Source organism: Eucalyptus grandis, chromosome 6 (genome assembly GCF_016545825.1).
Source record: "Eucalyptus grandis isolate ANBG69807.140 chromosome 6, ASM1654582v1, whole genome shotgun sequence".
In the NCBI taxonomy this organism is placed as follows: Eukaryota; Viridiplantae; Streptophyta; class Magnoliopsida; order Myrtales; family Myrtaceae; genus Eucalyptus; species Eucalyptus grandis.
The window spans coordinates 29,868,072-29,890,988 of record NC_052617.1 but is presented as its reverse complement, the minus strand read 5'-3'; the positions used below and the strand labels follow the sequence as shown (position 1 = coordinate 29,890,988).

Here is a 22,917-nt window from a genome sequence, read left to right as displayed (position 1 = left end):
CATATTCATTTCTTAAAACTTACACGGCATGAGTGATCACTTTTTTACCACTACTAACACTTAAGTGATCATTTTTTTACCACAACTGACACTTAAGTAATCACTTTCAACTAAACTTGGTAATCAAATGATCACTGCTTACAAATTATGACATTGAAATAAGCACTCGAGAACTTGTTACCACTTCTTAATTTGACCGATATTTACAATAAAAATTGCAGCAAACCAGCAAACCCATTACCAGCAAGCATTACGGCAAACCACTACTAGCAAACATTTGCGGCAAAACCAAACGTCTCAAGTAAAAACTAAGCAAACCAAAATTGATACAAAATGAAGCAAGAGACTTATAAGTTCTCAAAAACAATATTCCAACCTTCAATTTTCACCAAAAATTGCAGCCGACCAACAATTTTACCCAATATAAGTACATATTTCATTGATCTTAACTATGGTAGATGGAGAAATTGATTCTTGCCGCTCACTTTACATTTGGCCATAAAATAGGCTACACAAGTAAACAAAAATATAATCAACACTCAATAGCACTTTCTTTCAATTTTAATCTTTGAAACTTCCTTCTTCAAATGGTTGACCAGAGATTTTAAAACATTTATTTGAGCTCGCATTGAGTTGACATCCTCCAACTTGCCCATCATTGCAAATGGAGGTTCATGCTGTCGTTCAAGTAGCTCCAAGATCTCTCTCCCTCAACTAGAGAATTTCGTATCCACCCATTTGAAATATTTTCACTTCAAGCCTTCTCTATTCCTGACATATCCATGGAATCTTCTTCCAAGATTCAATCGAGTCCAAAATGTTCTTATTGGACTCTAACCCATAATAACAGTAATACTCACCTACTTCCGCGCTTTGTTGAAACGAATTGAGCCGTTACTAAAGTTCATGCCCTCCATTTACGAGATCAAGTTGTTAATTTTAGGGGCAAATCAAATTAGGGTGTGCTTTTGGTTAAATGACCGGTTGGGTTCCTCTTTCAATTTCGGCCTTCGGTGAGCCATGTCGACTTAGGAAATTAATAAACAAAAGGCCACATTGGATTTCCGGGCAAGCAGACCAAAGTTGGTAGTGAAAAGATCGTTTTCCAGAAAATACGGCACTTAAGCGAGTTAAAGAAAATTTTGGGTACTAAAAGTGAACGTTGTACACAACTAATAGCATTTCTTGTGTCCTTCTGCCCAACTATTCCAATTGACGTTTTTCTATAAATGATCGGCTACCTTTTACTTTAAATAAATGCAAGTAATAATAGTTAAGAGCACCCTGTCCAATTCTTTAAGTCATCCTTTTTCCTTTTTTTTTATTGGTAACGGGATGCATGTTTCAGATATCGTTCTAAAAAATTAGCCCTTGTCCCCGTACCCTAACATGAGCCTAGCATCCAACGTTCTCAATTTATAATTTAGTGCGTTGTCAAATTGTAAGTGACTTCAACTTTGTAACTCAATAAGTGAGTTTGATTCCGTCATTCCAGTCGGTGGGGTGATCGAAAGAATCTGATTTAGTCTGAAGATTTGATTCAACAAATCATAGATAATCGTAGATATGATTTACTTTAGGAAAATTAATATTGTGTAAATATTTTCTGATTATTACAAATATAGTCATATACCTGTACATTGAAGGTAGAGAAATACGGAATACAAAAGTTCCTCTCCATTTTTACGATTCTTGTCACATCCATCGATAAAGGCCTCACAGTTTAGACCATTTTCATTAAACCAGATGGATCCAATCGATGTCACGTTGGAAAAAAACGACGTGACCACCTCCTTTTCCTCAGCGTGACAGAGACGGTACCAGTCTGTTCTACTAGTATGAACGCACCGAGGATGTCCAGTGTCTTCTTGTCGTACTGCACACAAGATCTGTCACTGATTGAACCGCATCCCTCTATCATTTTGGACCTCTCCTTTCAACGCCAGGACAGTAACCTTCGTTTGCTTCCGTCTCCGCTGTTCAAAGTTTGTTTCGCTTACACCACTCTGCTTGGCCATATCCGCCGATGATCGCCAGTTACCGCTTTTGTTACTCTACGTGGCAAGATCCTAGATCTGTGTATTCACTGCTTCTAAACAGATTATGATATCTCTGCTCTGTCACAGGACATCTGTGGCCTCAACTAATCATGCGTTACAATTTAAGGCCCTTCCATAAGCTGTCTCTATTACTTCACCTTTTTTGTATCAGAAAAGCCATAGCTTCTTTCCATTTTGAGCGACCGAGAGTTCAACACATCATTGTGGCTTTGTTTCTGTAGGAGCAGAAGTGGGAAATGGGTATGCGGATCTTGAAAGCATGGGCCATTTTCAGGCAATTCTTGGTGGTGGTGTTGGTGATGATGGGAATGCAGAGCTTTTCATGCTACTCCGAGTGCGAGTTTAAGGCAATATTCAACTTCGGCGACTCGAACACCGACACAGGCGGGTTCTATGCGGCTTTCCCAGGGCAAACTGGGCCCTTTGGGATGACCTACTTTAAGCGGCCTTCGGGCCGGGCATCGGATGGAAGGCTCATCGTTGACTTCTTGGGTAATGTTGGATGAGACTCACCCAGATGTTCTAGTAGTTCTCTTGGATAGTTTTGACTTGAAATTCCTATAGCTACATGGTTATGCTTTATAGTCTATCGATCAGTATGTCAGTCTCTTCTTTATTTGCCTGAGAGATGCAAATGCCATGCAGTTGTTGAGTAGATGCGGAAGTCATTGAAAAAGGGAATCACAATTTAAACGCTATCCTTTGGCATATCTTCCAGAATCCACTAGTATACTGTTTCTTCATACAGTAAATAACCCGGAAACAGTTAAAAGAAGATGCATAGCAAAAATTGAGGGTTGTGTAGAAAATGTAAGTACTCAGCATATGTCCACGTTCTGTCAACAAGTCCTGCACAGCTCCTCACAGTGCCTTAATTACTTTCCAAAATGAGAAAAGGGCCAACACTGCAATTGTTGGTTTTCTCATGGCCATCATTGATGATGAATACCGCAGAAGAAATTTTTTTGTTTTGGCCAAGTTTCCTTATTTCCTTCTTTTTTCCTTGTCTTTTGGTTGCATGAGATTGTCAAGGATTCTCTGCATTGCCCCTGGAAATAGAGCTCTATAGATAAATTTCACCTAACATAGATACATTTAATTATTCAAATCAATCACAGTTCATGAAATGGTGACATGGGATGGGATCCGTATTAATACCATCGACCATGAGCTCTGTGTGTTTTTGGCTCTATGATGTTTCGCTTACAGCCTTAATGCGGAAACTAATCTCTAGAATGTTTTTTCCCAGTTAAATCACAGGAAAGTGAAATTCATAAACTAAAGTTAGGTAATATCTTTTCTTCGATGTGGCAGCACAAGCTCTAGGACTGCCATTTCTGAGTCCATATCTGCAATCAATCGGGTCTGACTACAGACATGGGGCCAACTATGCAACGCTAGCATCAACCGTGCTCCTGCCAAACACGTCCTTATTTGTATCTGGGCTCAGTCCTTTTGCTCTTCCCATTCAGCTCAACCAAATGAAGGCATTCAAGGCCAGAGTCGATGAATATCACTCATCCGGCCAGAAGGGTATGGCATAAACTGGCAAAATTAGTTAGTTGATGATAACACCACAAGTGAGCAGTGATAGTTTTTTTGACATGATGTGTTTTTTTCTATAACATTGATTGTCAGGAACAAATCTACCTTCACCAGATATATTTGGGAAGTCCATTTACACATTTTACATTGGTCAGAATGACTTCACATCCAATTTAGCATCTGCTGGTATTGGTGGAGTGCAGCAGTATCTTCCTCAAGTTGTGGCCCAGACTGCTGCAACTATCAAGGTGAGTGCTCTGTTTGGCCTGACAACTTTCTTCTTGCTTTTCCCACTTTCAACATGTATAATTATCAACTTATTGAAGCTCAACATGACCAAGAAACATATATACTGAAAAACAAAAAACAGACTGGAGCTTATAGAAAGATGGAGCTGTTTCAATCTATCAAATCCAGTGTGGGGGGGGGAGCGCTACTGATTAATGTCTATATCATGCCCTATAGCAAAATGATCTGCAAGTGGGTCCAGATCAAGATGAAGCCCCGGAAGGGACCTTATGTAGAATTGTCGAAATTAAGCTCTGTTGATCCAAAGTCTAATGAATTAGATGGCCCATACTTGAAAGATTTGTACAGACAGCTTATTCAGTTGTTCCTTGTCTAGGTCCATGCGCAAGAATAAGGATAAGCATAATAGTACACTAGCAAAAAGTGGTACACTCTCTGTCAATCTACCTTGTCTAGGTCTTACAGTATCACATGGGTTCAGTTTACTTCACAACCTGCATATAAGTGTGTCGATTTGAACAATATGCGGTCATAAGCAGACATGCTTAACTGGATCTTCTATGTCAATTATAAAACAGATTACCCAGTAAATGCTTTCAAATTAATGTAAAAATCATCTCTTTTGCAAATTTCTTGCTTTTGTAGGAGCTATATGCCTTGGGGGGGCGTACATTTTTTGTGCTAAACCTTTCTCCGATCGGCTGTTATCCATCCTTTCTGGTGGAGCTCCCTCACAGCAGTTCAGATCTTGACATGTATGGATGCATGATTTCTTACAACAACGCAGTGGTTGAGTACAACAAATTGTTGAAAGGCACGCTGGCTCAAACCAGAGCTTCTCTTGCTAATGCTAACCTCATTTATGTCGACACACACTCGGTTTTGCTAGAGCTATTTCAGCATCCCACGTATCACGGTAAGCTTCTGTCACTTCTTAAATAACTCTTCGACCTTTGGGGAAAATTGAGATATGATACCATCATCTGATCATCGAGCTGAGTTCATTTTTACTAGCAAGCACTGGAGAAGCAACCTCCTACTGCTAAGTGCCAGATTAATCAATAGAGGACATGAATTATGAACTATTAATAAATCGAGAAAAGGACATCTAACTTAACTCCACGTCAGCCTGCAGATATCAACTGTTCTAACAAGCTAACAACCAAAATTTATAACACCATTTCATGAATACAGCCAACATTTCCCAATTTGTTATTCAATGGATTAGGTCTTGTTGAATCATGGGTATATATATCTTTCCCTCTCGAAATCTGCAGGTCATAAATTATTTGAGTTTATATTATTTGATATGGTTTGGATCAATTCAGGACTCAAATATGGTACCAGGGCGTGCTGTGGATATGGGGGCGGCGGATACAACTTCGATCCTCGAGTCTACTGCGGCAGTAGCAAAGAGATAAATGGCAGCTTGCTAACTGCTTCCGCTTGCAATGACCCCTCCAACTACGTAAGCTGGGATGGAATACATGCCACCGAGGCTGCTAACAAGCTAATTACACGGGCCATCATAAGTGGATCTTACTTCGATCCGCCATTTTCGCTCAAGCAGCATTGCGATCTCCAACCTATAGGTTAATTCTAAGTAACCTACGGTCGTGGGCACCGCTACTCTTACAGCAATGACCCATTAACTGTAATAAAACTTTAATCTTTCCTTTGGAATTTCAAATTACAAGTTAGGGCCTTGAAAATCCTAGAAATTTCGCAAGGATGGCATGAATTAATAGTCAAACGCCTTAACAAAAGTTATGTGGGGTTATCATGCAATATCCACTCACAAGACCCTGCGGCTACTTAGAACGAACAGTATCCTCACAGCACGTTGGACTGGTCGATAATCACACCCGCAGTTCACCATATGCAGGATCAAATTTCTTCTTTGATTACAGCTGCAACTAATACTTAATACACTCACCGAAGAGTTTCATGTTACGTGATAGCTCAGCGATCACCTATATATCTAGAAATTGTTGCTGTGAGGACGAAGGATGCTGTCGATATAAAACAAGAAATAGGCGTGGATACAAGGCACGTCTCCTGAAACCCTGCTGGTTCACAGAGCGGTCCTCCCCGTTTGCCTCGCCCTATGGTTTTATATGGAAGCAGGATCATGCCATGGAAACGTACCAACAGAAGTGCCAAATCTTGGCCGGCTTCCAATACCTTACTCTGAGTCATAAGTACTACCACGTGTCTGACAGGGAAACAAACACAGTCACACCACACGTGAAATTTTTTTAATCCCGTTGATTAGTCTCTTTCACATGAATAATCACTAGTCAAATGAATCCACCAATCTAGAGGTGTAAACAACGTAGCAAAACCGTTTAAAAAAGAAAAAAGAAAAAAGAAAAAGCAAAACCAATATGTCTATTTCCCTTCCTATCTTCCCCAACTGGCAATACCCCAGAGTTTTCCTAGGAAATTTCCTGAGGTATCGTTCGCATTGAGAAGTTCTGTACAGGGGTGTCTTTTTTTCCTCGCGCATCTCGAGAAGAGCAGAGAAAGGACTAGTTATGGAAACAATCCAATTGGAGAACCAATCTGCAGAGTCATGGAACGTGCTCGTTAGCCTCAAGAATCGGCTGGGTTCTGATCGTCGATGCTGAAGGCATTTTACTACTCCCTATCCAGACCGTATCAAAGGAGACGCCCTTCTCAGACTCTTTCTCCATTTCCTTGATCCTCTGTCTCTTCACTGCCTTGTACGCTCCGAACACAATTAAACTCACAGAAACTAAAACCATGAACCCGCCTGTGAACCCTATAACCCACCATTTCCAAAACCTTGCTTCTTTCTTCTTCTGTGGTGGAGCTGGAGCCGGAATTACAAGTGCAAAATGACCTTGACTTCGTGCAACACATCCATTCAGTGAAGTCATGTTGCTAAAACTGACCGACCCATGAGGCCCGAACTCGACGCATCGCATGGACAATTTTGATGTCCGGAGCTCCAGCTCAGCTGGAGAGAAACTCACCAAAATGGGGTTGCCATTCGCTCTCAAATTGAGCTGCTGGTTGCCAATTCCACTTGAATTGGAAGCATCTAACACCATGAACCCCACAACAGGACTGACCAGCCTATAACCAGGGACTTGATAGTAATTAGAAGACCAATTCTTGAGGTTCTCAGACAGTATGGCTAGCCTCTTCGAAAAAGGCATAGGAATGATCCTTGGTGGGATCTGGAAAGGCGTCAGGTTTGACCCTCTGACCCAAAAGCTCGAGCTCCTGAGCCTGACGATCGAGACTTCGATCCCAGAGAAGTTGGCAGGGAGGGAGATGTTGTAAACAACGCCTGTTCTTGGATCTTGCAGTGTTTTGTTGGCATATTCGTGAACGACTGCATCTAAGAGCTCAGGGTCATAGCCTCTTGAAGCTCGCACGAGCGTGGATGAGAATGACCACAAAAGGAAAGCCACCCAGGTGAAAAAACCGAAGCCTCTTTGCATCTGTCATTTCAAAAAGGACCAGAACAAAAGCACAAAAAGAAAGGTTCTTGATCATGAACGAATGACTACCCGTTTACAACAGATACAATAAACATTCAAGACATCAACTTTCGAGGGAAATGGCTTTACCTGAAGCTTTCTTTCTGTTCTCATAGAAGAAAAATGCCATCAACCTCGACGCCAGATTCAATTCCTTCTTCAAGGCCGGACCTTCCTTCTTCCCTCCTCAAAACGTCTCAATCTCAAGCCCCAAGAACAAGCTGCATCAAAGTTGGAACCGTCGTACGCTCAGATGCACCCTTGTGACATGGAGACGACGAAGGAGGACTCAAGAAAGCTTCGAGCTCTTCAAACTCGTCCCATATTCGTCGCCATGTCCTTGGAGTCTCCTAAAGAACAGGAGGCTTGAGTTGTATCATTATGGTTAGAGAGAGGATATGCAACCAAATGACTTTATAGGGTTAGTACATGGATCTTATCATTCATCATGCAAATTACCTGAGCCGCACCACGAGGAAAACTGAGAGGCAGAGAGTCAATGCAAGTTTCACCCTTCTGATTGTCCTTTTCCATTTCATTTTGTTTAAAATGTAGATGTTTTTCACGTTGGAACCATACTTTTTTCGCGAGAGCTTGGTCGGTCGTGACAGATGGTTCCAACGAGGCAACAGATAGCCACACGAGAAGAGGACGAAACCGGTCTCGCTCCCTCCCAAAAACAGCCATGCCTTAATTTAGCCTTTTAGGTACGTCTTTAGGAGGAATACATCTTTGCCTAACGCAGTATCAGCGGTCAGTATGAACATATTTATAGAATTAGATTTAATTAGACAATTGATATGCAGGATGGGTAATAGCATATTTGATCTAGACATTTTCTATGATTTCCAATGAGAATCTCAATGAACGACTTGAGTATCATAAACTAAAGGTAATAGCCTAATTTAATTGAAGGTAAACAAGTAGGATATATCATCTCTTTCATCAATGTGTATAACAAATTAAGGCCGCCCAAAATTGCTTTCACACACTAGATAGAACGACGCAATTATCGGGGGTGCACTCTACAATTGAGCTACTGACTCATCGTGCGGTCCTCCCGCAGAGGCCTGCCGTGTCAAACGCAAGAGAAATCCCATTCCACTTTTCCCTTCCTCTCATGTTACCGGGTGGGAGGGGCGTGGAGACGTTAGAAAGGGGATTCCGTCAATTTGTCCCAATCTGAGATTATAAGCTCATGAGTTTGGTCCTGCTTCACTGTCTAGAAATGAAAGAAGACTTCCATCTCCAGGTTGTGTCCCGGCATGATTTTAGAAGGAAAAAGACAGTGCGAATGAGGTTAAGGTTAGAAAAGGAGTAGATTTGGGTTTAGGCTCGTGCAAGACTGGTCCACCGCCACAAAAAAGCCTTGTCGAGCGGCCAATACAAGGCGGACACAAAGGATGTCCGAACTGGAGTAGGTACGCCGAAGTCTTGTCTTTTGACAAGGGGCATTGAGAGAACACCTGGGTGTTGCATCTTGTTAGGGCTAAGGACTGCATTATAAAAACATAACCCTCATCATTCTTTCGTTCAGCGGTGCCAAAATGAAAACAGTTGAACAACCGCACTCAGCTTATGGTCTTTCTACTTTAATCCAGCCGGCTCATTGATTTCGATAGGATTCAGAGACGATTTGCGGTGGGCCCTTTAACTGTGGAATCTATTCGCAACATCATGCGATCCAACCAGACATGAAATTAGTCGAAATTGGAATGAACTGTGCGATTGAGATGCTCGCTTGGGTTTTTGTCTCCGGGCATAGAGGTTGATTTGCTACGCCTTATTAACAATCTGATTAATACATGAATTAGGTTCTCGTGAACTCTTGGGCCCATGAAAACCCTTAATCCCACGTACACGTAATGTCAAGATGATGTAGATGTGATTATCTTGTCAATGGCGAATTTGGAATTGTATTCTCAAGCTGATGTTGATGTACGGATACTGGACTGAGCTTGGGCTGAATTCTTGGGCCTTAACCAATTCGAGTAGTCATAGCTAGGGGTGTCCAAAAAAATCCGCAGCGATCTGACAAGACCCAACCCTAAAATTAGGTTATTTTATGGTATATTTGATAATGAATATGTTCAAAAATTGTTCTAGAAAACAGAAATAGAAAAAATTATATATGTTCTAGGAACAATTTTTGAACAGAATAACGCGTTTGGTAAATTTATATAATTCATGTTCCTGAAATAGAAAAAGAACATAAATACGTTTAGTAAATTTGTATAAAATTTTTGTTTCTTTTAATTTTTAAATATTTTTATTTCCTTTTTCCTTTTTTTTTCTTTTTTTTCATTTTGGCCGGTCACCAGCCTCGACCATGGCCGGCAATCGGCCGACGAGGGCTAGCAACCTTGCCTAGCCACGACAAGGCTCAGCAAGCCACTGCTAGGCGACACCGACCTAATGGTGGCTCGACGAGGCTCAACCTCGTTGAAGGCCGGCGACACTCCGGCGAGGTCGCCAGCCATGGCCAAGATCGACGATCGGCCAAAGAAAAAAATGAGAAAAGAAGAAGAAAAGAAAGAGAAGGAAAAAATAAGAAAAAGAAAAAATATTTCTCGAAAGTATTCCTGAGAACAAAAAAATCTAGTTTTTGTTCCTGAAACAAAAGTGAAAAACACGCGTTTCTGCTTTTTTTTGTTCTCCTGTAACAAAAGAACGAAATCAGTGTTCCAGGGAACAAAAAAAGAACGCAAACAAATAGGCCCTTAATGTCAGGCAAGGATTTTTAGATGGTATTGTTCAGACTTGGGTGGGATCAACTCGAGTTGGGTCTGGGTTGGGGCAAGTTCTTTAACACCCCTAGAGCACAGCCCGATCTCTCTCTCTCTCTTTTCATGTACAACAAGGACAAAACCCTAGGTCTGAGCCCAGCTAATCGACAACAACGTGACCCAACCCATTCTCTTGGATTATATGATATTTGGGTCTCGAGTCGAATCAAGCACGACTTGTAGGGTTTGGGTCAGGTCAGGTATCATGAAAACCCAACCAAACCCAACCAATTGACACTCCTAGTCATTGTTATGCCCTTGGCATCACCTTCTTTTTGTGTAGTAAAATGATGAAACAAACATGTTTCCATATGGAATAACATTCTGAACTTTTAATTTGTTCAATATAAGCTCTTAAACTTTTAATTTATTGTGGTTCATGAATTATTAATGAATTATCAATCTTATATTGCAAACTGTATGAAAATATTTAATATCGTCCTTCTATTAATTCAAGTTAGCGGAATATGTTGATGTGACTTTCAATTCGATAAGTTTAAATAATTGACAAATAAAAGGTAACATGTGGATTGTCCATGTGAAAAATTCATCTCAAATCAAGAAAAAAAATCTTTACCTGGCAAAATTGTCCAAAAAATCCTAAATATATTGCACTTTTACTAATTGAATCCTAAATCTTTTTACAATTTTTTAAGTGAGTCAATTCAGCTAATTTTGACCAAAACTTGCCAACGTGGACATCAAACGTTCTATGTAGCATGACCGACATTAACGTGAATAATTCTTAATAATATTTTATTAGCTTTTTTATTTTTTATTAACTTTCAATATTTTTTTTTTTTTTCATTTTAATTCAAAGGGCCATTGGTGAGGATCCCGGCCAAATTGACCGAATAGATTCAATTGACAAATTTAAAAAAAAAATTAGGACTCAATTGGTAATATTAAAAGGTTTATGATTAAAATTGGCAAAATTGCAATAAATTTATGACTTTTTGAACAAATTTTCCATATATATGTAGGATACTTAAAGTCCCTAATTTGTCCTTTTCGTTTTCCAAAGTAAATGAAAAAAAAAGGATAGACATGCTGATTCATTTCATGTCATAAAAATAATGTGTGATTTGCCATTTGAATAAATGGAATGACTACATTAAATATATAACAATAATTTAAAGGTCATATTAAATAATTTAAAAGTTTAAGTATGACATTACATATTAAATCAAAATTCGTGGCTCGTTTGTGCTATTTGCCCTCGTTTATTTTAGGCAACTAAAGCAAGCGGATGAGTAATTGGAAAGAGGTTTTAGAGTTAGAAATTGAAACATATCATGTTATAGTCAATTTTCAGATTTTTGATTGTGAAGCTTATCCTATTTGCTTGGAATTGGTTTTGCAGCCTAACTTTTTTCCAATTCGGTTCCAGGGTCTATTCGAGAACTTGTTTTCTTTTTTCGTTCCTTTTTTGGTTTATTTTTTACAGCAAAATCATATGAGATTATAGGTAACAAAACGATTTAAAGTAAAAAATGAATAACAAGAATCTCTATTCGCCAAAAATAAAAATCCATTAGATGAATACATAATATACAATTGTAAATGATAAAAAGTTTGTGGGTGGGTATTTACTCGAAACTTGTTCCTGGATCGATTTAAAAAATTTGGGACCTATTCCCAAACTAGTTTGGGAATCGGTTCCCAGGCTTTTTTTTTTTTTTTTTTTTGAAGTAATTCGGTTCGGTTTTGAGGTAGAATCAGTATGGTTACACAACCCTAGTGAGTGGAGAGAAAGAAAGACAGAAACAAAGAAAGAAACAACAACAAAAAAAAAAAAGGTAAGTGGGGTGTGGGGGAGAGAGAGTGACGAAACAAATGGGGGTCCCTCTGCTTCTTCCGCTCTAGAGAAAGAAAGAGAGGAGGAAAAGCAAACGTGGATTTTGTAGATAGGCAACCGACCAATCGGAGAGCTCTGTCGGTCCACGTGTCGATCAACGAGATCCGTGTCCGAACCGAGGCGCGGTGCCGAGAAATTCCAGTGGATAATACGCAGAGTTTAACGAAGGATACACAAAAGCAAGAAGAGCAAGAGAGAGAGAGAGCGAGAGATAAACGGAGAGAGGCGCACCACACCATTGCTGAGAGGCCACAGTTCGCTCCGGCAGCTTCACAGAATGGCAGCAGCATCCACTTCCATGGCGGCCACCGCCGCGCTGTTGCCGCCGCGGGCGGCCAGGACGCCCGTCGCCGCCGCAGCCCGGGTGGCCTCCTCCCTGCCGTACCTCCCGCCGCGCTTCTCTTCCCACCCCGCCAAGCGCTGCTCAGGTACATTTGTTTCGGTTGAGCGAATTTTAACCGTCGGTTAAGGAAAAGGAACTTCAAGAAATGTGTCGTGAATCCTGGTAATTCTATAGCAATCATCGTATGGGGCGCCCGGCTTTTGTAGGATGAACAGTAGGCAGTGATTGGGGGGAATGGAGATAATATCTTGTTGCTAGTTCTGTAGAAAGATTCGTGAGTGAACAAGGACATGTCTGGCTGTGACTGATGAAAGTGCAATGCGGCGACTCGTTTCAAGAAGACGGAAATGCGTTGTTTATAGAATGGGGGGCGCGGCGAGAGAGTGGGAGAGCAATCGGGCGTGATGCACATTTTGCTCTTTCATTTTGCAAATCCACACAATGCCTATTCGTTCGCAAGTCACGAGTAAGCTATGTACGGCCATTACAAGAACAGGAGTAGACCTTAATGGCAATGACTCGGGTAGTTTTCTGAGTTCCTGTGCCTCTTGTGGACCTGCTTATGCGCACGATATAATAAGCACGCAATTTTACATGTAAAGCTATTTATTAGGGAGGCAACTTGCGGAGGAGCAATTTGGAACAGCATAATAGCTTTGCTGGGGGGTGAATTAGGTGCCCAGAATTGGTTCAATAAAAGCAACCTATTTTGTTGACAAGTAGGCTGATAGCTGACTCAATTTGTGAAACTTAAAAGAATTGCCTTGTCATTGCTATCTGTATTTGTTTTAGGTGAATGATGACCATATCGCCTAATTTTCTTATGTTCTTTCGACCAGAGCCACGGAGATTATTGTTGGTTCCGATTAGAGCCTCCTCGGATGATACCTCCGCTCCAGTTGATGCCGGGGAACTATTCACAGACCTGAAGGAGAAGGTGAGAGACTTCACCAAGTCACTATAGCTGCTGAAGCAAGCCAGGTATCCCTTCTCTTGTATTTGTCCAGAGCTAATGTCGGTTAATCCTCTCGTGTCTCTCTTTCAGTGGGATGCCCTGGAAAATAAGTCCACGGTTATTCTCTATGGAGGTGGGGCGATTGTGGCCGTCTGGTTGTCATCCGTTGTGGTTGGAGCTATCAACTCTGTTCCTTTGGTATGTCGTTTTGTTAGATTAGAATACAGATGCTTTCGTCTTATAGTACTTTGCTCTGCCATAAATGTGGTGCTTTGTTCTGCCAATGGCTTAAATACTCTCCTGGGGACATTGTTCAGTACCATGAATCTTCTAAGGAGATGTTTCTTGTGACCAGCTTCCAAAGATCATGGAGTTGGTCGGGCTTGGATACACTGGATGGTTCGTCTATAGATACCTTCTATTCAAGGTAAAGTAACTAAGCATTCGTTTTTATGAAGTCTCATCTGTGTTCACAGCACGACCCTAAAGTTTCCAATGTGTTTAAGTTGAGGATTGATTATCAAACGAGGAACTCTAACATCAGTGATTACTAACCGACTTTCACTTCTGCATGAATCTAGTATATGCACTATGCTCTTGATATCACATCTATCATAGGCAGTAACCTTCTTCAATACATGATTGGCCAGTGAACCGTGCATACCTAACCCATGACATGATTTCTTTCCTCAGTCGAGCCGGAAGGAACTAGCCGAAGACATTGAAGGCCTGAAGAAGAAAATTGCTGGAACTGAATAGGTCCCACGAGATCTGTCGTGTGTTTCGTTCTTTGTACTTCTATGGTAGAGGCACCTGCATTAATATATTTTGATAGCTCCTCTGTGAATTTCTGTGACTCTGTATTTCCCCTAGCCTCCTCCCACCTCATCACCTGTCTCTTCGATTTCATGAGATTCAGAGCCAATGCAAGGGTCACCTGTGCTTAATGTGATTTACTATATAGAATGCTGCTACATGTTATGCATCAATAATACCAGTGTCTATGAACAATGCTTCACTTCTGATTCATATTGGAAAGCAGTACTTGAAGCCACAGACTTTTCTTTTTCCCCAGATGATCAAAAGCAAATGGGGGCTGCCAAAGATTTATGCAATGGACCCTTAATGCAGTACATGCAATAGTGGTCTCTAAGGCAATCGGACGATGGATACAAACTAAAGTCGATAAGTTCTTCACTGTAACAAACCATAATTGGGCGTCGAACAAATAGTTCACATTCAAGCAACTAACAGGTTTCATTTGTTTCATAAAAAATTTATGATCTAAAACATATTAGACTAAAAATGATCATTTATACAGCTTGAAATATTAGTCAATGGAAAATATTTGCATTATCGTCAATTATGTATGTCTAAACGTTTTCATGGACAATAAAAATATTCTACTTTCTTTTAGTCTTGTGAGCAATATAAAAGATCGCTTTTCGAAATTTTCTGCGAAAGAAAATAACGGAGCCAGAAAAGCATTTTCTTTCCCAAAGGAGATTTTAAGCCCGAAATGAAAATTGGGCTTTGGCCTCCACTAAAAGTGAGGAGATGTCTTCAAATGGGCTTTAGAAATAGGCCCAAATGCGAAGGTTTCAGCTCCTGCTCCTTCTTCTTCTTCTTCTTCCTCCTTTTCTTTTCTCCCCTTCGAATCGACCCAGCAAGCAAAGTTAGGATTTTTAACAGACGAGCAGCGCTCTCCCGTTCGCCATAGCCGCCAAGCTCGAAGCTTTCAGTGCAGCGTAATCGACAGCACTTCCTTACATCCTCAGCTTTCTCGAGCAAAATCCCAAGTAGCCCTTTTCTTTCCTCGGGAAAATGCTTCGGCTAGCGAGACCGAAACATCTGACGCCGTCGTCATCTTCTTCTTCCTCACTCGATTCGCTGGCCTGCCATTTCCTCCAACGCTGCTCCGTCAGCGGAACCGCGAAGGGGAAGTCCAAGATCAAAACGGGCCAAACCCTCAAGCGCTCCAGGCTCACCTTCAAGAAGTCCCCCGGGCAGTCCGACCCTGCCTCCAAGGGCGGCGGCGGCGGCAAGCGCGGTCCCTCCGAGGCGGAGGCCCTCGTCGAGGCGTGCCTCAACGCGCCGACCCCGCTCCGCCACTTGACCGGAAAGCAGCGGGCCCGCGAGGCCGAGCGCGAGAAGATGGGGCTGATCAGCAAGGACCGGCAGCGGGAGATAGACATACTGAAGAAAGGGAAGTCGAAGTTGGGCGTCTCCGATAAGCCGGAGATTATCGGGACCCCGGGTTTGGATCTGATCACGCTGGGGCTGGTCGATGCGGATAAGATCCCGAAGTATGAGCTCACGGTCGAGGATGGGAGGCGGCTCGCGAAGGAGTATTCTAGGGTTTTGATGAGGAGGCATAGGGCGAGGCAGGCCGCGGAGAGTAATTTGTTGCGGATGAAGAAGGAGGCGATCGAGGCGTTGCCGGAGAAGCTGAGAGAGGCGGCGCTGGTGCCGGATTTGACGCCTTTCCCTGCACACCGCTTCATGGCGACGCTCACGCCGCCGATTGAAGGGTACATTGAGAAGGTCAAGGAGGCTGCAAGGAAGAGCTCGGCCAAGGAGAAGCTTAGATGATGATGGATGAAGGTCATTTGATTAAAGGTTAGAGCTTTTTGTTATTTTTGGTGAATTGGTTTGCGTGTGAAGTTAAGAACTATGTTTAGCTCAACTTTCAGTGTTTGTGTTCCATGTGCTGTTTTTGAGGTCAGAAAGGTACGTATTTGTCGTAGGTTGTAGTTGATTTTTTGTTGAACATTCATGTAATGCCTGAAGAATGAGCCATAGATGTGGTTCAGGGATGTTGAAATCTTCTCAGTTGATTAGACTCTTTAATTTAAGGTGTAATGCCTGAAGAATGAGCCATAGATGTGATTCAGGGATGTTGAATCTTCTCGGTTGATTAGACTCCTTAATTTAGGTGTAGAGATTGGCAGAATGCAGATCGTTCTGTGCTGTTTAGAGTTTGAGCAGTAGTCATTAGCTTCTCTGGGTATGCTATTGTTTGTCCAATCTTGATACAATGTGCTTTGACTTCCAATTATATGCACAAGAGCAACAGGAAGAACGAAAGTCCTCGTCCTTTTTTCTTCTTATTTAAGCAAGGGATGATTCTAGTCTTCTGCAATCCCATTGCCTAACAAAATGTCTTCTTTGATCTCATTGTCGCTAGTCGTGCTATATGGCCATTGTTTTTCCTACTATGATGTGAGTATTAATAAGGAAGAAATCCTTTATCTGAAGTTTTAAGCAAAATCTTCTTTCTTCGTTGAATGATAAATAAGGTTTTATTAAGAAGTTACCAGGGTGATACTGCCCCAAAAAGGCTTCAGGTAGGAGCTATCTATGTACAAAATAATGCTCAAAAGACTTTCTAACATTTTCAACGAACTACGGGAGTGGTTCAGCTCAATCCCAATAAGATGGGTGAAGTTTTTGATACAGATATTCAGTTAATTTTCTTGCATGCTTTTTAATTATGGTGCAGTTTCATATATATACTGATCTTTGTTATCCCTTAAAGCTTATCTGGGGCTATACAAAAGGTACAGATGGAGGGTCTTATTTTTTCCCAGGTTTAATCTGTGTTGATTCTCCCTGTATCTTCCGGTCCTAATCTGGACATCCAGATCACCCTATAGATTTAATGGATGTTGCTATTGTTACGTTCTATAGTCATTTGGACTCATTAATTCGTCCATGGCTAACCAAGCAGTAGTGGAATTGGGGTTGGCTATTTGTTTTGCAAGCTTTGCCTGTTGCTTCTAACTTCTTACTGCTGTTCCACGACTGTTTGGTACCATGCATTCAGTTAATCTAAGATAAGAAGAGTCGGTTGTGTTACAGTAGATAACTGGTTTGCTGTTATGTTGTGATGGCTTGGGAATTGCAGGATACTCTCTTAGCTTCAGGTTTGCCATATGTGTGCTCCAAAAAATGAATGCCAAGGGACTTACCTTTGACATCGTTTGCATTGCATTCAGTAATGTCTCTTCGGAGGAGTTGAATAATCTAGAGTTGCTGTAATTAGCGGTGTTATTCACGTTCCTCTGCTGTTGAACTTAGAGTAATGTCGTTTTCTCTTTACCAATTTTGAGCAGGTGAGATGTGCAAAGCGAGGGACTGTTGAAGCTAGAGAGCTATTCTTGATTTGAGGAAGCATTTTTCAGAGAGGGGACCGGCGAATTGGGTTGCTAGTACTCTTAGTCTCATTAGGTCTTGTACTTTCTCTTGCTGGGCTTGTGAATGACAGAAAAATTCTAATAAGTTGCCAACTTCGGCTGTTAGGACTCCACAAATGCTTGGATCTTCCATTAGCTGCTTAAAAGTACCATTAAATCCGTTATTTTTGCACATGCGATTCTCAAGTTTATCTTTACCTTTCTTTTTCCCTTAATTATTTGCTCAAGTTTTGGAGAATGGTCTGAGTTCAATTACGAACTCAACTTAGCTAATCTTCCCTCGGCTGACTATTCTTGAAGGATTAGGTTGAAAGGAAATGCGAGCAGAAGCAAAAAATTCCCGACACTCAGCCCTCGTAGCATCTAAAGTCACAGGAAATTGAGATAATAGAAAGCACGTAATCTTAGCCCTTACCGTATACCTGTAGTTTCCTTCTCTGGTCCTATCCAATCCTATCGAGTTTTAATTTCTCCATACACTCGGTTTATCATTCGAGCTATGCAATCTACGGTGGGCAGAAGCATACATCTGGAGATTATATGCGAAAGGCTTAAAAGTACTCTACTTCATAGGATTTGGTGGGGTCATGCATTCAGACTTTTCTTTCAACTGTGGTTTCTCGCATTAGATTTCTAGAACACTAGGAACCAGATTCAATATATACCCCGTCAAGGCATGTTTCTTAGAAACAAAGTGATACGCCTCCAAGAAGATGTATTACTCCGCTTTAAGTACAGATATATTTGTGAAGCTGATAAGAGAAATCTTCAGAAATGTAGATCTACTTAAGCCAGTTAAACATCCAGCTATCATTCTTGAGAAAAAGGACTTCTCCACAAGAAACATCTTCTCATTCGTATAACATAAAATTTACGCAAACTGCAGTAGCAGTATCATCGCGATTGCCTCTACTTCTCAAAGAGGGAGAGGCCGTCTTAGCAAAAGAAAATGGTCAGGGCCAGTTAGGAACCAACCACGTTAAAGGAACAGCTGGACTAGAGGAGACTAGTCAGTTCCTGATGGTAAGCTCGGCTCTCAGATGAAGGATACCGTTGATGAAGTAGTGGCTGTCCTCGGCCATGAAGTTAGTCCATGGTATGGCAAAAAGATTACGGTAACCAACAGCTTTTCCACCCGTAAATGTGTAGTTGCCCTTGTATTTACTGATGTACTCCTCTGTGGGTTTCGATCTAGCCGCAAATTCATAATCCACAGCAAAAGTCACAGATCCCTTCTCTTGCATGCCAAGAAACAGCCCAAAGCAATGGAATGAACTTTGCTGGTCCATGTTGCAGTGAGCCGAGAGAAAGAATCCTTGTCCACCCAAATGGAATGCTTGAGAGTATACTCGTCCGGATGGAAAAAGATTTGAGCATTCTTCCCTCTTCAAGTCCAGGTATACCACACACTGCTGCCTGGGGAGTTCAAACTCAACAACCTTAACAGGTCGGTATTTATAGGCCCTCTCCACAAAACGGCGGTTTGATGTTGTGCATTCTTCAGCAGCTAGGGTTCGTTGCCGGTGAGGGGCCTCTGCTTTGAAGAAGAGGGCTTCGAGCACGAGCTTTGATGCAACTTCATGGTCAAAGTCAGTACACGATAAGACCTTCTTAAGCTTTCTACAGGACATATAAGGAAAGCGTATGTAGCGTGCGAGGCGTGATCCTAGAACATCACGTCGCTCCTCTAATCCTTGATACTGGGCTCTAGCCCATCTCAGGATAAAGTCATACACTGCGTCTTCTGATGCAACCTGGAGATCGTCACAAGACAGAATGGCCTCGATCCCAGCAAGAGGCAGGCCCATCACTTCATCTTGAAACCTATTCCAAAATGGAAGAGACTTATAGTTGAGGCCAAAACTTTTAGAAATCACTAGCCTAAATCACTCTAATTTGGGAGATAAGAGTAGAACGACAGGAGGTAAAAGAAAAGACATTCATCAGATGAACAAAGGAATAGTAACCTGTTTATGTCCTTGTAACGTGTGGCAAGAAAATGCTTTGCTGCATCAGTCAAGGGCTGGACAGCTTCACCCATTAGAACGCTGGATGGGAGCTCTAAATAAAGTAATGCAGACTCAGGCGTCATGGGCAAATTTCGAAGCAAGCGACTGCAGTACCTCATGCAGGATGCCACTTCAAATTTGTCAGCAGCCATCAGCACATCAAGTAAAGCAGGAGCTGTATTTGCAGACAGGGTATTGCTGTACATGAAATTTAGAAGTTCCATGAGGGCCGCTTCCTCTGTGTCAAGCAATAAGTAGGAAAATCAAGTTATACAGCCAAAATGGACAAGCACAATTCAAAGTTCTATCGTACAATGGCATAAAAATTATAGTGGATTATGCCTAAAACTTAGAATTCCAAGCGGGGTTCATAACAGTTTGTATCACATGAGATGCAGCAATCTTAGCGCAGAACCAAAAGCGAAATGAGGAAAAAAGAACGTTGGTCGTTGGTAAAGCGCTAGCATATGAAAGAGAAAAAGAAAAGAGAGGACTTTATACCAGAACCACTGATGCGCAGAGTTACATGCCGTTGTTCTGACTCCCTCATCCCATTCGAGAAGAGCTACAGGCAAGTTATCAATGATAAGTGTGAATAACAAGTGCTCAAATATAATAAACATTGAAAGTTCTCATATTTGAAAAAAGTCACCTTGTAAAAGAATGGACTTTTTGCAGCTAAGATAGGACTGCTGATGTGCAGTGTCTTAATTTTCAGAACTGTCGAAGAGTCCATGCTCCAGCCTGAGTCGTTGCTACTTGCCGCTTCATCACCTTACAAATTAACAAGAAGGGTTTAGTGTCATATGACAAAAGATAAACTGCAAATTTTCCTTTAATACATCCCATGGAGTAACTGAACTCCAAAAATTTAGTATTAGGAACCACAACATAAGCTTGTGAAGTAGGCATGAGGAAAAGAGTGGCATTTGCAGTCACTGGACTGCATGATACAACCTCAACTCTGCACCTAATATAATGCAGGATCTTCAGCCCAGTTTACTATATTACAGCCATCTCCCTGATTTTCTTTCTCCGACCATCTAAGATATTCTTTTAAATCTTTGATCTCCTAGCTTTATGTGAAGTAAAACCATCGAAAGAGGAAAACTAACAAGGACATGCTCATAAAAGAAACATTTAGTACCTGAAGGTGATTCTTCAACCATTGCAACTGTATCATCCTGATTTTCAGGGCCATCACAGTCATCCATATCAGGCTCGTTAAGAATTTGCTCCTCAGGGCATCCAGTGATATCAAGAGCTGGAAATAGATGAAACAGATGTATAATTAGCACCGGCCAATGACGCCTTAAGGAAACAGGCACCGAAAGTGCACAAAACATGTAAAAGGTGAGAAAACACAGGAAACTGTAAATAGCGGACACTTGTAAACATCAAAGTGCTGTAAACAGATGGAAACCAATCAAGGTGCAACTGGGTCAGCAAATTTTTCAAGACGCGGCCACTGGAGTACAGTAAGACTGCACACATAGGACCAGTTCATAAAGTCGATGCTTGTATGTTGGAAGTTGCTACCCACTACCCACACTAGTTCCATGAAAGTGGACAAATGCCATGAACACACACCCTTTAGTGCCAGTAGTTCTCAATCTGTCTTTATAAGGATCACTAGGCTGGCGATTTCCGACTCACCAACAATAAAAGGGCAGGTCAAGATGTAGAAGCCAACCAAAACAAGGCAACTACAACAACAACTACAAGTACTAGTGTGCAATGTCACATAGCAGAATCTCGACAATAATTTTAAAGCTAGCTAGAAATCCTGTTTCTGAACAAAGAAAGTGTGGGTTCAGATATTGAAATGTATACAACCATGTGATTCCAGTAAAATGGTCTGGTTAAACAATCAAGTACATCTAGCAGGTGAAATTTTACAAGCTGTGTGTCAGACTCGATACAACATCAAGAACTTAAAAAGCTCCTAATGGGCATTTTACGGGAATGCTTTGACTGAAATTTTTTGCAGACACTCAGAAGTCTAGATTGTAAAGCGAGAAATGAAAGGGAAAACTCAAGCACGTCTTTACAATTTCGCATGTTCAGGATGCGTTTCATTCTTAAATATCTTTCAGGAGAAAACGTGGAAAAAATGAAAACGCGTATAGATCTTTTTCTTGTCTATTTGTGGAGCCAGTCAAGGCATTCGCCTTCTCTCCTTGAAACGGCCGAGTCAATCTAAACAATTTCCAGAAATGGACAGGAACACCTCTACTTTTGAACTATCGTCAACCTTATCTTCCACATATATTTCCAGGCAAACTCACCAAAATACCAAAATAAAATAACACAAATAGAAGATAAACCACCATCCATGGAGCTTCAGACTGGCATCTAATCACCAAAATCATCTTACATACACAAGAAAACTGGAACTAAGTCAAAAGCACAAAATCATCATCTCTCGTTTCGTTGTCCTCCACCACCATCTCATCATCCAGCCGAGCTAAAAAGAATAAAAAGTCAAAACTTCAAGAAGAGCAAAAAGAAAGGAAGCGGAAGCAAATTTACCCGTCTCCTTCCTCCCATCTTCTCTCCTCCTCTTCCTCAGACGGGCCCAATCGGCGATGCTGGTGCAGCAGCCGCCCTCGCCGTCCGATCTGCACTCCGACGGCCCGCCGACGACCTCGATCCGCAGCACCCGGTCGGAGAAATTGCTGTCGTTGAACGCGAACCCGAAGTTCCCGTCGGACGACTGCGAGAACTGCGGCTCCATCTCCGACCTCGGGTCAAACAGATCCGAACCCATCTCCCGCATCCCCGTGCGCGCACAACCCACCAAACCCAAAACGAACAAAACCAACGAGACAGAGAGAGAGAGACGAGGAAACGGGGCCGAAGACGAGGACGAAGACGAAGCCCTCCTCGAAAGGAGAGGGAGAGAGAGCGTCAGCTGGGCGTTATCTACGGAAATGGGGACGGGAGAGAACGATGCTTTTCAGGCAGCGACAGATCTCGATTCGGACGACGCTCGTCGTTCAAAGTTTGGATTTTTGTAAGGAGTGGGTGGTTGGGATGGGGGCTCGGACCGAGTCCTGCCGTTGGGCGCGGGGCTGTCATGTGACCAGGCAAAGGAAATTGCAGATTCCTGTTGCTGTCGGCATCGTCCTCCCCGGCGTTGAATTGTCGCCCCGCCCCTCGGCTTGTAGATGCGGGCGCTGACGTGGAAGGGCGGTCCGGTCCGACCCCATTTTTTTCCGGGTCAAACTTTGGACGACTCCCTCCCTCCTTCCAGCCGCTCGTCCCGAAGAGCACTCTAACATCTGGCCATGCTGTCGTACGAGGAAATTTAGAAATTTCAATAAGTTAGTTGGTCAGAGTGAGACGGAGAGAAACTACTGCTCCATATTCGGGTTAGCTCTTTGTATAGATTGTTATGTTTC

At 42.0% G+C, this 22,917-nt stretch overlaps 5 protein-coding genes across 6 annotated transcripts; 3 read left to right on the top strand and 2 right to left on the bottom strand.

The window, feature by feature from the left end:
- Positions 1-1,868: 1,868 nt before the first annotated feature.
- Positions 1,869-5,583, top strand: LOC104442149 (GDSL esterase/lipase At4g01130). Of its 2 annotated transcripts, none has more exons than XM_018872387.2 (6): positions 1,869-2,061; positions 2,288-2,552; positions 3,375-3,593; positions 3,699-3,853; positions 4,500-4,770; positions 5,183-5,583. In XM_018872387.2, exons 2-6 carry the CDS (start codon positions 2,297-2,299, stop codon positions 5,449-5,451), a joined length of 1,170 nt encoding a protein of 389 aa, XP_018727932.2. In that variant the 5' UTR covers positions 1,869-2,061; positions 2,288-2,296; the 3' UTR covers positions 5,452-5,583. The 2 variants fall into 2 exon arrangements, with proteins under 2 accessions (XP_018727932.2, XP_010053782.2); XM_010055480.3 differs by having other exon boundaries at positions 2,282-2,552.
- A 301-nt stretch (positions 5,584-5,884) lies between these two features.
- On the bottom strand, positions 5,885-7,768 carry LOC104442148. The gene is made up of 2 exons (XM_010055477.3): positions 7,457-7,768; positions 5,885-7,327 (listed from the first exon to the last, which is right to left on the bottom strand). The coding sequence occupies exons 1-2, from the start codon at positions 7,478-7,480 to the stop codon at positions 6,428-6,430; spliced, it is 924 nt and encodes a 307-aa protein (XP_010053779.1). The 5' UTR covers positions 7,481-7,768; the 3' UTR covers positions 5,885-6,427.
- A 4,405-nt stretch (positions 7,769-12,173) lies between these two features.
- On the top strand, positions 12,174-14,337 carry LOC104442147 (protein CURVATURE THYLAKOID 1A, chloroplastic). The gene is made up of 5 exons (XM_010055476.3): positions 12,174-12,438; positions 13,193-13,290; positions 13,399-13,506; positions 13,664-13,735; positions 14,002-14,337. Exons 1-5 carry the CDS (start codon positions 12,288-12,290, stop codon positions 14,065-14,067), a joined length of 495 nt encoding a protein of 164 aa, XP_010053778.2. The 5' UTR covers positions 12,174-12,287; the 3' UTR covers positions 14,068-14,337.
- A 604-nt stretch (positions 14,338-14,941) lies between these two features.
- Positions 14,942-17,676, top strand: LOC104442146. Its single transcript, XM_039315861.1, has 2 exons — positions 14,942-15,927; positions 17,424-17,676. The coding sequence occupies exon 1, from the start codon at positions 15,133-15,135 to the stop codon at positions 15,898-15,900; it is 768 nt and encodes a 255-aa protein (XP_039171795.1). The 5' UTR covers positions 14,942-15,132; the 3' UTR covers positions 15,901-15,927; positions 17,424-17,676.
- Positions 17,677-18,166: 490 nt separating this feature from the next.
- LOC104442145 (BTB/POZ domain-containing protein POB1) lies at positions 18,167-22,640 on the bottom strand. The gene is made up of 6 exons (XM_010055473.3): positions 22,046-22,640; positions 20,661-20,777; positions 20,166-20,287; positions 20,015-20,078; positions 19,472-19,751; positions 18,167-19,328 (listed from the first exon to the last, which is right to left on the bottom strand). The coding sequence occupies exons 1-6, from the start codon at positions 22,290-22,292 to the stop codon at positions 18,515-18,517; spliced, it is 1,644 nt and encodes a 547-aa protein (XP_010053775.1). The 5' UTR covers positions 22,293-22,640; the 3' UTR covers positions 18,167-18,514.
- Positions 22,641-22,917: the final 277 nt, after the last annotated feature.

Excerpts from the sequence above, each read along its gene's own strand:
- LOC104442148 (XM_010055477.3), bottom strand. The coding sequence starts at position 7,480 with ATGAGAACAGAAAGAAAGCTTCAG. Across the intron at positions 7,328-7,456 it reads GAACAGAAAGAAAGCTTCAG|ATGCAAAGAGGCTTCGGTTT; the intron begins GTAAAGCCATTT and ends TTGAAATGACAG.
- LOC104442146 (XM_039315861.1), top strand. The coding sequence starts at position 15,133 with ATGCTTCGGCTAGCGAGACCGAAACATCTGACGCCGTCGTCATCTTCT.
- LOC104442149 (XM_018872387.2), top strand. The coding sequence starts at position 2,297 with ATGGGTATGCGGATCTTGAAAGCATGGGCCATTTTCAGGCAATTCTTG. Across the intron at positions 3,594-3,698 it reads TCACTCATCCGGCCAGAAGG|GAACAAATCTACCTTCACCA; the intron begins GTATGGCATAAA and ends ATTGATTGTCAG. Across the intron at positions 4,771-5,182 it reads TCAGCATCCCACGTATCACG|GACTCAAATATGGTACCAGG; the intron begins GTAAGCTTCTGT and ends GGATCAATTCAG.
- LOC104442147 (XM_010055476.3), top strand. The coding sequence starts at position 12,288 with ATGGCAGCAGCATCCACTTCCATGGCGGCCACCGCCGCGCTGTTGCCG. Across the intron at positions 12,439-13,192 it reads CCCCGCCAAGCGCTGCTCAG|AGCCACGGAGATTATTGTTG; the intron begins GTACATTTGTTT and ends TCTTTCGACCAG. Across the intron at positions 13,736-14,001 it reads ATAGATACCTTCTATTCAAG|TCGAGCCGGAAGGAACTAGC; the intron begins GTAAAGTAACTA and ends TTCTTTCCTCAG.
- LOC104442145 (XM_010055473.3), bottom strand. The coding sequence starts at position 22,292 with ATGCGGGAGATGGGTTCGGATCTGTTTGACCCGAGGTCGGAGATGGAG. Across the intron at positions 20,778-22,045 it reads AGATGGGAGGAAGGAGACGG|CTCTTGATATCACTGGATGC; the intron begins GTAAATTTGCTT and ends ATCTATTTCCAG. Across the intron at positions 19,752-20,014 it reads TCTGCGCATCAGTGGTTCTG|AGGAAGCGGCCCTCATGGAA; the intron begins GTATAAAGTCCT and ends TGCTTGACACAG.